The 15,676-nt window shown below is 39.3% G+C and overlaps 1 protein-coding gene across 1 annotated transcript in view; it reads right to left on the bottom strand.

Moving 5' to 3' along the window:
* Positions 1–15,676, bottom strand: part of dcc (DCC netrin 1 receptor) — a 406,171-nt gene that overhangs the window by 264,236 nt on the left and 126,259 nt on the right. Inside the window, exon 3 of the mRNA XM_085359610.1 lies at positions 7,477–7,764. Within this exon, the coding sequence (XP_085215736.1) occupies positions 7,477–7,764 (288 nt within the window). The remainder of the gene's footprint in view (positions 1–7,476; positions 7,765–15,676) is intronic.

Here is a 15,676-nt window from a genome sequence, read left to right as displayed (position 1 = left end):
CAGAAAACCGCGCGCGGTGAACACGAGCAAAGAAAAGAAGAAGCAGCGGGAGAAACGTCCACGCAGCAGATTTTCTTTTTGTGTGTGCTGGTCGCAGAGGTGAGTGAAGAGCGAGGGATCACGGAGATAATCACTGAGCAGAAGCGTTGATCCTTTAATATTTTCACAGGCACGTCGCCCAAGGAGGCTGTCAGCAAATCAGATGAAACACTGGCACACCTCGCATCACAACAAGGAGGACACACGCGCAGTCACGAGCTATTCACTGCATGCAGACAAAGACACACAACACCTTTGAGGAACGACGACAAATATATTCAGCGCTGTTCTCCTCTGAAATGTTGAAACAAAGATAAACTGTCCCTTTAATGCGTTTTCGAAGCTAATTATTAGATAAGTCATCCTTTTCCCAGACCTTCAGCTCAGTTCACTGCACAAACACACTCAGTTATTATTTGTACCCAACAGGCCAAGAGGCGTGTTCTCACATCATGTTATTACCATGTTCTCATCTCACAACCTTGTTTCTTCTTTAGTTTTCATGCTGCACCAAACTAATAAAGGTAATAAATCACAGACTTAAGAGTTGCTCTTTTAAATGCTAGAAAAGTAAATCTAATATATATAATCCTTTTATTTTTATGTATTTATTTGTATTTAAGGTGGACTTTTAATTCACAAACCAGAAAAATCTGGGACTGTGTGGATTTTCCCAGTTTGGTGTAGTCGGTAGCTTTCGGTACTCCTCCTACCCACTTGTGATTCTGCACTGAGTTATAACGAAGGTTGCAGCCTTCACCACATCACCAACCAACCACTTAAGTGTATGGTTAGGATTAGGGTGTTTTAGCCAAGAACAAAATATGCATAGTTTCAGAAACTAGAAAATCTCATCTTTAAAGTGATAAATATAAACACACCCTGACCCTAAACAGCTAAGTTTTTAGGGTCAGTAAATGTGGTAAGAGATCAAAATCAAGGCACTTCTTTGTTCACTGTTTCCGAACAAATCCCATTTCCAAGGTAAGTGGATTAATCCCGGTCCTGTCTGGATTCTGATAGGATTTAACCTGCTGATTTTTTTTTGTTTTTTTGAAGCACCAGCAGTTTGAGTTTAGCAAATTAAGGTAGGCTTCCTGTAAGAAATTTCCATACTTGAATTTCCAAGTGTTTTCTTGCTGCAGTGGAGTCTGAGAGACAGAGTTTGAAAACGACTCTCAGAAACGTATTTTTTGTCCCGTGTCACGGGAAATTGAAAAGCTGGCCTGGCTCAATGGAAGGATCCATACTATCATGTTTTGTCTTTATGTCTTTATGTAATGTTTTAATACTAGATGTACTGGACTTTACTGTAAGTTATGTTATATGGAATTTTCTGAATGTATTCTGTGGACAGTGGTAATTAGAAAATGTTGCTCGTCTACACTTGTTGTTGTTGTTGTTGTTTCTTAAAAGTGATGCAAATTGCTGTTGCATTCTGTATTATTGTTTTGACCCCTTTGCAAAGGCAAATTAAAACCTCACAAAGACAACATGTTTATGTGTAGATCATTTGTTTTAAATTTCTATAACACCACAGAGGTACAGTCTGAATGGATGCACCCCATAAGGCTAACTGCATATTGAGCCACAAGGTAATTATTAGGGGTGCAACGATATTCGTATCGATATTGAACCGTTCGATACAGTGCTTTCGGTTCGGTACGCATATGTATCGAACAATACAACATTTGTAATTTATTTTATCAACTTTCCTTCTGACGATGCTGTCTGTGTTGAGCGCTCAGTGAATCTGCGTTCGACTACTCCGCCTAGGCTGCACTGTCGAGCGCAGATCCACTGAGCGCTCAACACAGACAGCATAGTCAGAAGGAAGAGCGCAGGGCACCTCCCCCACCCTCATTCAGATCTGGCGTTTGGAATTATTTTGGTTTTCATGTGACGTATGACCCTGAAGGTAAGCGAGTCATGGACTAAAGTAAAACAGTATGTTGGATGTGCCATGCAATGCTCAATTACATGGGTGGGAACTAGTGTGTTAGCGCAGTTAGCTCGTTAACGTGTTGGCCGTCTAGCCCCATGCACGGGGCGATCGGCGGTAGCTCGTTAACGGAGATTTGCCGTGTTGTGGCGTTAAGGTCATTTCAACGAGATTAACCTGAAAGCACTAGTGGGAACACAACGAATATGACTGCACATTTACGCCGACATCATCCTAGTGCAAAGACAAAAACAACAAGCATGCTACTAACTTTAGCCGAGTCATTTAGACAGCTGTTAGCACATGATTCTCGTTATGCTGCTGAGAATATAGCCCAGAAGAAGCGGATAGTATAGCTTTTATTTTGGAAAGAGACATTTCTCTGTAATAAACTCTCTTTTCCAAAGATGCATGATTCCTCAATCAGATACAGGGCTTGCAATATCGCTAGCCTGACGTCCTGGGGCTAGCGATTTTTTCAGTCGGGCTACCAAAATCTATCTCTTCCCTGCCCGTCGGGCTATTGTAGGAAGGAAAAATATATGTCAATGCTTTAGCATTCTTTCGGAAATGTAGCTGGGTAATTATGTCATTGGCATCGGTGAGCCACTGTCAATATGTGACATATTGAAGTCGCGTTTGAATTTGCGCTTGTTTTTTTGCTTTCACTTTGCAATCGTGCGAACTGTGTATAGAGAGCGACAGCACTGATCTGTGAGTGATGATAATTTCAAATTCAAATTCAAATACAAATTTTATTTGTCACGTACACAGTCATACACAGTACGATATGTAGTGAAATGCTTGGACAACTGCTCGTGACCTAAAGAAAACAAAAAAGGAAAAGGCTATGAATAAGATAGGAAATAAATATGAAAAATTAAAAAGGGTAAATTTAACTAGGACCAATTCCTCTGACATCGTCTTATCAATCGTTAGCTTACTATGCAAACATGACAAGTGAAATCTCCCGCAGCTTAAACATGTGAGAGGTTGATCGCGCAGAGAATCGCTGAGCTTATGTGAGTACGTGTGTAAAAGCAGCAGGATTTATATTTGACTACGATGACCTGGATGACTGAGAACCTTCACAGACAGATATATATTTTAGTTCTGCTGAGCCAAATAAGACAGGTCAGGGTGAAGAAGTGACAGCCAAAGAAAAGCTTACCACAAAACGGAGAAGTTATGACAAATCAGACTATAAGGCAAAAAGAAAGTGCAGCTTTATGGTTTCATGGACAAAAGAATTTCTGTGGCTGCAATATGACGAGCTAAATAACCAGGGCTGCACATAAGTGGTCCGCAGGTGCGCATTCGCTGTCAAAATAAAAAACACGCACAAGGGTTAGGGTTAAATTTAAAAACTGTACTTTTGAGTTAAAATATATATTTATAATTTTAATAAATGACAAATTAAAAAGGCATGAACATTTTTTTTGTATCGAAAAAATATCGAACCGTGACACCAAAGTATCGAACCGAACCGAACCGTGAATTTTGTGTATCGTTGCACCCCTAGTAATTATGTGTAACTATTTAATCTTTCATAGCTTGCATTTGTTCCTCAGAAGTACAAAAGGCATATTTATGCTGTTTCTTATATCAGCGCAGAGCTGCAGAGAATAGTGCTTCCATGTCACAGATTTGGGATTTGAATCTTACTGGTTGGCTTTCTCCAGGTTCCTCCCATGTGGCACCTGTCATTTAGGTTAATTGATTAAATTACCTAAATGACAGGTTAAAGGATTTTAATTAGGTTAAAGATTCTAAATTGACTGTAGGTGGTCAGTGAGACTAGACAGCAAATGAAACTTTTAAGTGCTCTGTGCTGCGTTAAGGTGCAACATTGTAGCAAGGCTTTCAAAGCTGGTACACGGGCACAAATCCTTGCCATCAAGGATATGATCGCAGTATCTTAGAGGGTACCTCTCCAGCAGAAGGTGTTTTATTTTGAAAAATATATTTTCCTAAGAGTCTATTGTGGGCTTTGTCCACCTACTTTTATATTAGAATCATGTTGGAAGGGGTTCATAGAATGTGTTCTCATCCCAAGGTGGCAAATACCTGAATTCTGAAAGTTTCTTGTTTTGTTTAAATATGATAACAAAAGTTTGTTGTTTTACTTTTTTACTTTATCTGTGAGGACGTTGAACTGGTCTCAGAATTACCGTTAGGTCATGGCATTGACTTCAAAGGGAATCTCACTGTATAACTGAGATACCTGCAGTTTTTCTTTAGAACAGGTTGGCAGAGAGAGGGACAATTAAATAATCCTGTCTTTGAAACTCTGTGGCACATTGCACCCCTGTAGCACAACAGTTTCTTACTTTCATTCTTTGATCGACAATACATGCTAAGCTAGGCTAATTAGCTGCTGACTGTAAATTTACTGTTCATCAGTGGGGGATACCAAGATGACAGGTTGGCATGTTGTGTATAGTTTAAAGGTTAAAAACGTGCCAAAGGAAAGTGACCAACAAAATAAAACTGGAACTGACTACAAAATCAAACATATATCCATGTGTCTAGAGACAGAGGGCGCAAAACAGAAAGGAAAGGTAAAAATTAAAAATGTGTTCCAAAGAGATCACAACCTGTTTATGAGAGTTGTGACCTCTTCTCTTACCTTCTCAATTGATTTGGTTGATTTGGAGTGGTCATCCATGCTGATTCGATTTAGTTTAAAAAAAACATGTAAAAAGGCCAACGTGAATCTTACCAAGCTCTAAGCCAAAAGAGGTCCACTGACAACTTCAATCCATACCTTCTAACACACCATGTTTTTATGGGTGTTTGCAATGTAATTTGCCTCCATATTCCATGCAAACATACAGTAACATTTCTGAAATAAGTTACATTACTTTGATGAGGTAACCAAACCAGTTATATTACATCATTTTATCTTAACGCTCCATCCATACTTGTAGAGCTGAGCCCTGAGCAGAAATGCAGTGTAAGGCCACACACACAGCGAGGCATCATTCAGAGAAATCAGACGTGATAATCCCTGACCTTTCACGTCAGATTTTCTCTGATGGCTCCATTTGATAAAAACTTTACAAAGGCAAAGTTAATCAAATCTTCATGGATTAGAATGATTAAAGTTTAATCATGTGACCCATTAAAACGTCATATACATCAAAGAGAAAAGAGGATAAAAAAAACATGAAAGGATTAAAGGGAAAACCTTGTCAAAGCCAGTGGCTTTGCAACACAGTGGGGAAACACTGTATGTCACCCTTAACCAAAACTTTAATAGACTAAAACCAACAAACTTTATACATCAAAGGTAACAAGTCTAAATTTTTTCATTTTGTTTCTGTTGACACCAAAATCAGGTCGAGATTTTCGCTTCATAAAAGTACAAGTCTTATCAAATATTTCACAACATGTGGAAATGGAAGGAAAACTGCTTCACTAAAGGCTAAAAAAGCCAGATTTCGTTCAGCTTACATGTTGCAACAGTTTTCTGTTTTCTGCCCTTTCACCACTCAAACTGAATGTGTGAACCGACTGAGTGTCCATTTATCTGGCAACAGATTCGACTCAGGCAGCTGAGTCTGTGTCAAGTGTCTGTGAGAATCGCACATTACAGCCACATCTCTGCAGGATGCTGCAGAGCAGATACACAGCCTTCAAAAATAAAAATGCTCCGCCAGGCTTACAACAACAGTCGGTTAAATGCAATTAAATGCAATCGGGAAATATGTATGCCATACAAAACCTGCACTGATTTATATTTTGGAATTTTGCTATTATTATTGTTATTGTTGTTGTTGTTGGTATCGTTACTACTAGTAATAATAATAATGTTACAACATTTATTGTTGAAACTTGAACATTGTTTTCTTTTACTTAATCCAGATAAATGTATACTCATTCACCTTGGTAGTAAAAATTATTAAAAAATGTCAAATTAACGGTCATTTTTAGTTTTACTACCTGGTTAATAATTTTTTACAACATTATTTTGATGGTTGTATTAAGTTTTAAATGATTTTAATAGTGGGTTCAAAAGCTGTTTAAGAAAGTAGGCACCATGAGTGGCAACGTTTCCAGTTCTTGTTCAGTCACCAAAATTGAGTCCTTTTAAGGAAAGATTGTGCTTAAAATGCAAAATGCTACCCCAAGAGTATACCTGTGACACTGCATCTCTGAAGCTGTTTTTCCATTCTCTGCACATCTTTCAGTCAGATGCAGAGTATTTAGTCCGCATGGGGTCTTTTATTTTGAAATTTAAATAGCTGTTCTATGCCATTCTTGTATCTGACTTCATGGTTTCTTTATCTGCTCCATGCAGCTTGATGGGTTTGCATTAAGAGATGGATACAGCACTATCTGTGTTGCAAGGAACCACTTCTGGGACACTTCTGAAATCCACATCTTGCGGGATCTCATGGATCAGAAAACATGATATTCCTAAAGCAAGAGCGGTGAAAATTCTCACTCCTGCTGTAACACATGTATCCTGGGATGATGATAAAGGACCTTGTGGAGCCAACTTCAGCAAAACACCAGCATTTGATGTCCTGGTAATGAGGATGGGCTCAGTTGATTGGTAATAAAATCTTCATTACAGACTACTATATAATTCGTAATCAAATGATCACATTTGGCATTTTTCCTTCTTTATAACTTCATTTCAGTTATATTTTATTTGTTTTGTACTTATAAGTTTTGTCTGTTCTGACAAAGCTATTGTAAGTTTTTATTCATATTTGTGTAATTCTTAAAAGTTGAGTTGTGAATGTGGCTTTCTGTGTCACTGTGTGCGTTTATGAAAGAGCAGTTTAGCTGAGAGTCAATACATGTACTTTGAAATGCAAAGTACATGTGATTATCCCTCTGAAGGTCGACGTTTCGGCTGCACGGAGCCCCCGCTGGGAACGAACGCGGGAACACTTCACCAGTTCGACTCAAAGTGGTGTTTAACCGCGGAGAGCGTGAGCTAACACGAGCTGTAATCTGAGTGATGAAGTGGACGGCGTATGGACTCGTATAATTGGATGATGTGGAGTGTACGGACCATCAGCGGCTGACAGACTCCCTGCAGACCGCGGAGAAGCTGCTCCCTCTCAGCCCGGAGACGTGTTATTAAATTCACATATATTCATTACATCACATTTCATTTTAAAATGAGACATCCAGGACTGGGAGGAAATGAACAAGAATTACTACCTGACAGAGTGATGACTGTAGGAAAAGTATAACTCACCGCTAAGTAAAAACTGCTGGTGCAGCACCTAACCATAAAAGGACTGGAAATCTAAACCAGTCCACTTAACTGTGATAATACAAACATTTGAAATATGCATCATTTATTATACATGTTTACAATCAACACATTATGCCAAAATATTGCAACGCAACAAGATAAATGAAATCAACTTAGTCTCAAAAGTTCTTTAAGCCAATGAACAGTTATCAGTGAGCCAGTCGATCAATAGATCTAAAATCATGTGTTTGGAGGGCATCATTGTTCCATCAGTTACCTGGGAGCACACGGAGCTCTGCGTCCGTCCCCGTCCTGGTGCTGCTGGGGTTATCAGCCAGACAGCGGTATGTAGCCGAGTCCGGGGGCTGGACTCGGCTGACCTGCAGCGAACCTGATGGCAGCACAGCGAGACGGGAGTCAGGTTCAAAGGTCAGTGGCAAGTCCTCTCGGTTCTTCTGCCAGCGGATGACAGGTGTTGGGTCACCTGAAACCTCGCAGCGGAGCAGGGCAGTATCGCCGAGGTACGATGAGACGGACTCAGTGGGGACGACCACTTTGAGTGGACCTGTTGGGAAATGAGTTTTGTGAGTAAGAAAAGTATTGACAACAAGTCATTTAGTGTAAATATATACACACAATGGGTTTTGTTGAAAACTGTGTGTGAGAGTATTCAGTTTTCTCTGCATGGAATTATCTCTTAGGCTCACCCAGAAGAAAACAAAAGATAGAGAAAATAATCAGCAGCTTCAGGTTTTGTACACTTCAAATCAGAACTGTGTAAGCAGATACTACAAGGGGAAAAGCTCCCCTGAACTGTGTACACTGCAATAAATCACTTTGTTCTTTCGTATAATGTATCTAACTTCCATCATCTTGGATTTTAGTTTTTGCTGCTTCAGTGACCTTGGACTACTGACGATGAACCAGTACTCTGGTTAGAGTGCCTATTCAACTCCTAGCAGCTCTCCAGATCAGTAGAAGAACTACTCCACCAGCTGCAATCAAACATGGTGGTCTTCAGACATTCAACTGCTGGACCGGAGAGGATCTCCACAGAAATAACTAACAAGCAAGCCAGAAAGCACAAGACACAAAGCACCACTAACTGGCTAGAATACAGAGACCACAAATAAATCGATGAGGATGTCATAGTCACACAGGAAAAAAATATATAAATGCTTAAATGAGTTATTAAATATGCCTAAAAACTATCATTTGCAAACAGTGCAGTCCAATACTTTTAATGCTGTCTTTGTGGGAGAGAATATAAATAGCAAGCCGCTCTAGGTCATTTGGCACCGAGTCAGCATAAAGAAATTAAAAAGCAGTTGCAGCAACCCAGGTCACCTTTATGGATTATGCTGCAGTGCAAAGTTTCATCCTATGGTACATGCTTAAGTTCAGATAATCTAGAAGTATAGGGATGGCCACTTCTATTATGTTGCATTTGTACTTTGATTATTAAGAATGTGCAGTGTGGTTTCAAGACTATGATTGGAAACAGTGTAAAGATAGCAAAGAACCACTGTGGCTGGAAGTAGAGATTAAGTAGTTAACTTCCAATGAGTGACTGTCGCTCCAGCACCACCACTGCATGTCATTAACGTCGTTCTTCCTGTTCAACAGGAGTTCGTCCTTCCCACTATTGCCTGTGTCTCTCTCTCTAGTATTGTACTTTGCTTTCAATATAAAGCATCCTGAGCTCCTGGTTGTCGTTAATTAGTGTTCTATAAAGTTCAATCAAACTGAATCAAGCAGGTCTTGTTTGGTCAGTTTGTGGTTTTTAATCACCTACATTGTCAAAGTAACCAGATGAAAAGCCTGTGTAGTCTAAATGCGACATGAAAACATTACCGTTAATACCCACAGCCTCTGCGTGAGAAACAAAAGACACAAGCAGCAGAGGTGAAGAAGAAGGGAGCTGACAGCAAAGGTTTCTCAGGTCAACAGGGAGAAAATAATAAAGACAAAGATGGAGCAGAAGAAGTAGCGAAACTCAGCGGGTGAAAATGTGAAAAACTCCAGAGAGAGTTAGACTGGGACCAGCGGGAGGACAGATGAAAGTCAGACAAGAGACAGAGAGACAGGGACAGCGCGGCCAACCAACGTAGGGCCTGCTGTGTTCAGGACCCACACAGTTTCCCGTCTGATCAGATTCCCTTCAACAACAAACAGCCTGTAGCAACAGAAACACAGGAATGTTCTGACTGCCGGCCTCGCTCGGCTCTTGCAGGGCATTTTATTATCTGAAGCTCTAGTGCAGTTGTGTTTTAATTTCAACATGGCTGCAGGGAGCTCTGAGTAGATTAAGAAGAAGGTGCAGGAATGTCAGGAATTCAATGAAGAGCAGTGTTGTTTTCCTCTCTATTCTCTCTGAGAATGTAAAGCAGATTAATTGATTAAATGAGAATCTGAGCTTTTTGACATACAGTTCATTCAGGTCTTCGCGTGGGCTCGTTTTTTTCTCCTCTTCAAAGACACAGCTGTGAATATTGTATTCCTGACATATTCCACTTTATTCATCCACTTTAGTACTTGTGTGCAACATCTCTGCTGGTTCCATGTCAACAAGTCTCCAAGGGAAGTCAGTATTCGAGGCAAAAGGTAGGAAATATTGTGATTATGATAAGATTAGACACCTACATAAATCTCAGAGGGGAAGAGGTTTGGTCATCCATGCACTGTGACAAAATAAACAAGCAAGGCAGGTCTCAACAACCACATGCTGCCTGAGCAGAGGTGTACATCCACCTGGATTTATAGTGTCTTTATGATGTAAACTCTGATATATTTAAGCTATATTTACACCACAAAGCCGTTTACAAAACCCTCACTAAGAGCGGACTAATATCCAGCATTCAAATTAGCTCTTTTTTTCTGTTTCATAAATTAAGTAGGAAAATTTGTCTTTATTTATCCCGTCGATGTTGGGACCAGTGGAGCAGCTGTGCTTGGTTACCAGTACAGGTGTGAGCTAGTACACTGGTCAAGGGTGACATGAATTTTAAGCTAACATTGGTGCAGGAAGTAAACCATGCAAGAACGGGAAGAATATACAAGCAGAAGGATGATCAGCGTTTGAACTCTTTAGAAAATCGCTTCAATTGGTAACACAGTACAAACAGAAAACGGCTGTTACATCATGATAGAGTCCGTTTTCCACGTGTGTGCACACATGTGTACACCTGTAATATGTGCAGGTTTTGGTTAGAGAGACAATCAAGGTTATCAGAGGATAAAAAGAACTACCAACACAAGCTGCAGTCCAAAATGGTAGAGCTGGAATACCTCTGAGGAAACCCACGGAGATGCAGCTGAATAGCAAGCACCATGACAATAGGGACACAGCAGGTGAGCTAGCTTGTAGGGGAAGAGAAGAAAGGAAGTGCCTGGGCTTGTTATTAGCAGCAACTGAAATGTCAAAATAAGAGCAAGTGGACTGCTGAGTAATAAATTAGTGGCTCAGGATGTCATTCTCTCAGATGGGTATTATCTGCATCCAAATATATCTGGGCCTGTCTGAGTAAATTCACTACTGATATTAAGATTTGTATATGTTGTTTTTGTTATTTACTCTTAATTCTTTTAGTTTGTGATCACACAAAATGTATAAAACTAATGAAATTAGCATAGCAGTGTCTCTATAATCAGTTTTAAATGTATCGTTTGATGGCTAACAAGGCCTAGTTCAGGGCCTAGTTTTTTAAGTCAGTTTTCTGGCATCCAAACTGCTGAGCTTCCAACATACATATATACATTCAACCATTTACTGTCCTTAATTTCTCAAAATGTGATGTCTTGTAGGTGCATTTTAACAAGTTTAAAATAACATTTTGGAGAAAGATCACCTGCTTCATGTAGAAAAAGTTTGATAGACAAGCAATGTTTATTTTCTTGAGTTTTAAGCAAGTTTCGAAAATCCCAGGAGTCCTACATTTCTGTCAGCATACAAATACTCTGAAATATTTTCATCTGGAAAAGAGAGAAAACGCAGTTTGGGGTCTGATTTTCTTGCGGTTTGTGTTTTTGTTTCATGCTGGTTTGAATCGGTTTATGCTTCCTCCATTTTACCTCGACACACAAACAGCTGGGAAACCTGAACTCGGAAACAAACGTCAGCTTTCTTCTCTTTCTGTTCTGAGACATTAAAGAAGCTCCAGTTTGACTCTCGCATCGTCAGACGAGCCGCCGCTGGATACAGGGTTTCACAGCGGCGGGGACTTGAGCGGCTGTGACATCACGCATATCGGAGACGACGGTAACACTGATGTGAATTTGGAGTGTGCATCTTACATAAGTTCTGCTGCTGTCTTCTCCTGTATGGATCACTATGCTGCCTGCAGCTGGAAGAAATGGCACACACACACAGATTTTTGTTTTTGTTACTTGCTAGGACTCATTCCTGGAGGCCTAACCAATCCTGCTACCTGTCTAACCCAAACATTAAAGCAACATATAAGATGGAAAACAGTATTTTCTATTGCACTGTTTGGTCAAAGGTTAATGCTGAGCATTAAAACAACCTGAGCCCTCATCAGGTGACTTTTGCATTTTTATTCATTTTGCTTATTTAGCCACAACTACAATAGAATAATGTACAAGTAGGACTCGTGGGAACAGTATGAAGATTTAAGCTGACAAGCAAGCCTTTGGCTTTTTTCATTGCCAGGACATATGAATATAATTTCACAAAATAAATACTGCTGTCAATCTAATTCTAGACGTAAAACACAATGATGCTGTGCACATAAAGCACAATAAAAATGAGATTCAAGGATTCATTTACAGGGTAAAATTCAGCCTACTCCACAGCCTGTGTGGACATCTGGACTGATTAGAATAGGAGTGTTTTCTCTTCTACCAGACACTCATGAGACGACCGTGGCTAAAAAGATGTCTGTCCAGACAGAGCTTCATATTTAATCAGCTGTTGTGCCGGCTGACTGCAGTTTACGCTGGCTGGAGAATCAGTCATCCATTTTAAACCTAATAGGCAAAATTATGATTTGGGACATGTTTTGCTGCATAGCTGTTATATTCATGAACAAGGCCAACAAGTGGAGGTTTCTAAGATGCAGCTGTGTAAACTTTAAGGTCTGTTATGCGTGAGGCATTTAACTCCACTCATTAAATATGTGGCCCAGGGGGACAAAACTGGCCTGTCAGATCAGCATGACTGGATGGGTTTGAAAGGACTGAAAATGGAAAAGAAGTTAACACTAACTCCAAATTTACCAATAAGATTTTCTCCTACCTTGTAACTGACTGATGCAAATGACCTCTTCTGTTCAAATAAAGATGTGTGAATTGATTTGTCATGTATAATCATGGTTAATTAGCCGACAAATATAAATTTAATCAACTGAAATTTACAGGATGATGAGTACACTGAACGTATTTTTTGCTTTAGAAGTTTACTATTACAAATCTATGAGTAAGTCTCCATGCTTAATTGTTAATACTTGATTTCTCTAATTCAATGGAAAAGTGCAAAAACTTAAAGGATCATTAAAGTTCAGGTCATGTCACTCGTCCTCCTTCAGTACTTTGCACTCTAAAAAAATATTAGATTAACGTGCTCTTCTTAAGTTCACATTAATAAATGTTCTTAAGGCAGCTGTTTTAAATTTTATATTGTTCAACCCTTTTCTTGGCATTTTCTAGAAACTGAAATCCGATGAGCAGATTTTTTTGGTATTCCATGAGACACTGTGTCTGTTTTCATTGGATGGGATCTGAGAACATCCTGTTTGAATTTAATAAAACTGAGCCTCATTTATCAAAAGTGAGGAGCATCAAAGGAGATCTTCAGTCAGAGATGAAATTCTGATCACAAAGAATGAAACAACAAAAGAAAATGAAGGAAAGCAGCAGGACGGAAATTCTGAGAGGACGAGAAATAGATCAGTCCGTCGAGACTGAGGAATGATGGGGAGGACAGAACATGGAGGAGAACAGAAACACTTAAAAGAAAAGAATAAACTTTGACCCTGAACTCAGCATTAAAGTACTTAAACTTCCTGTCTTTGGAAATAAACCACTGACATACACAAACACACAGTGTTAAATAAACATTTTAAAATATATATATGTACTAACAAATACATTTTTATGGTGGTGGCTGCTGTCTCCTGCTGTTTTCATCCTCATTACACAAATAGATCAAAATGACTCAGACTAATAATAACATGCAAATCACAGCAAACAGGCGAGGGCAGCGGAGGGATTTTGCGGGACGTTCCTGCTTCAAGTCTTTGCCTTGGGAACGATTATTATTTGCTTCTGTGGGTTGAACCTCGCTCCTCCTCACCAGCATTAATTGGGACTTGGCACAAATCCTCTAAGAGTTGATGGCTAATTGGGAATGGGCATGCTGGAGGCGGTTTCATCTTTACACCTCCACCACTGTGTGGTCTGAGAAATCATTTTAAACCTATAATCACCATTGCCCCTGCCACCAGACTGAAGAAAAAAAACCCAAATATATCACTCCTATTTTAGGTTCTCTTCCCTGGTTGCCCTTTAATTTTACAGTGTATTTTAAACAGCGCTTTTTATTGATTCTCAACATCTGCTAAGATGATTAAGTTAGGGCAACTTATTTATTTTGAGTATACTCAGAGTAAAATGACAAAGAATAAAGTGAGCAGTTGCCATTAGTAAGTGCATATACTTACAAGATGACCTTTTCAACCTCAAGTATACACTAAGTCAGTGGTTCCCAAACTTTTTTTGCTGGGCCCCCCTTTGTTTTACAAGAAAAAAATATGCCCCCCCACCCCACCCCACGCACGCACACAAACACATCCTCCAACCACACACCCATATTTTGCTCATTTAGTAAACAGTTAAGCAAATACAAGTAATCTGCAATAAATTACAGGTAGTAATGAAATAAACTCTTTTACGTTACGTCCGCACCTACACGGGTAATTTTGAAAACGCAGCTGTTTCGTCCACACGTAAACGCCATTTCGAATCACCGAAAACTGAGATTTTTAAAACTCCTTTTTTGGGTTTATGTGTGGACGAGGAATACAGAGTTCGTCACGCAACATTAAAGGTGTGCCTTTTTTCACGTCACACTGTGCGCCATGTTATTGTTTACATGAGATGAATTAGAGAGTATATAGATAGAGACAAAATACTGTTAATCTGACTATCTGCAGGTTTTACACGCTTACATACACACGGAGTTAATGTCCCTCCATTTACAAAGGCAGAGGCGTCACGGTGTAATTATTTTACGTGTAGTTGTTTTTTTTCCTGTTTAATAATATTCAACATTGCTATCAATAAATTTTTCAAAAAATGCCTCTCTGTGCAAAATAGGTTTAAAAACATAAACAGCTGTTGGATACTGTTTGTCTGGGATTTGAACCGGGGAACAAATCGTGGCAGGATCAGCCTGATATTATTTGTATCTCACTGTAACTTTACTGTATAAAGAGCTAACATCTCCAAAATGTCAGGAGTAGTTAGTCATTACAACAAGTGTTTGTGAACTAAAAATCAAGAATGTGGGATACTGTTTGTCCGTGATTTGGAGAGCCCAGTGGTGCTCCCGACGAAGGGAAAACCAATTCTGCAGAGGAGACCAAAGGAAAGATCTGCTTCACCATATTTTCTAGTCTTTGGCTTGGAATGAAGGTGGTTTGGAAACATATTCAGCGATGCTTCATCTCCTGCTTTGCATTTATGTAGGACCCCCGTGCCAGCAGTGTCCAAGCATTATTTTGTTCTTTTCCCTTTTCATGCCACCCCCCCACACGCACTAAGTAGTATACTCTAAGCACAATCTGTGTACAGGTTTAAGTTATTCAGAAATAAGGTAAATAATGCATTTTGTCTGTTTAGGTTTTGACTTTAAATTCTTGTGGAAGCAATAAACAACTGATTCATGAGGGTTTATGAGCTCCATGAAAGCAGATTTGAAAGGGCTTATGGTGCAGTCACAATAAGTATTAACTATTCTCCTTTAATGTCACTAATACCTGAATTATTAAACAAACAGCAGTAGGTTAGCTAATTGAAAAGTGAAAGCCAAAAGTAAGAAATACATTACACCATGCTCTATAACAATATGACGGGCTTGACTGGTTTCGAAATCAAATAAATTACATTATCATTCTTTTCTTTAAACACTATTAAACGACACTTCAAATGTTTGTTTAGGGTCTTATAGACCCTGAATGCAACAGATACCTCAATGGTAAAATGTGCCTTTTCTGTAGATAAATGAAGTCTAAATTTAAACTCTCTTCATAAACGGGTACTCCTCATTATGATCTGATCTCTCTCTTTTCCCAGTGTTTCCACTTCATTTTCCTTGGTATTCACTTTGTGTAGGATGTCTCTTTTTTTCTTCTTTTCTTATTCTACCACCCTTCAGCAATAGATTCACTTTCTTTGTTCTCTCTTTTCATTCTTCAATAGCGTTTCTTCTCTGTTCAGTCTGATATGCTTTCTCTCCCTCG

Source organism: Diplotaxodon limnothrissa, linkage group LG7 (genome assembly GCF_057381915.1).
Source record: "Diplotaxodon limnothrissa isolate DT_005_m linkage group LG7, D_limnothrissa_male_GT1.1, whole genome shotgun sequence".
Classification (NCBI taxonomy): domain Eukaryota; kingdom Metazoa; phylum Chordata; class Actinopteri; order Cichliformes; family Cichlidae; genus Diplotaxodon; species Diplotaxodon limnothrissa.
This window is presented reverse-complemented; position numbering and strand designations above follow the sequence as displayed.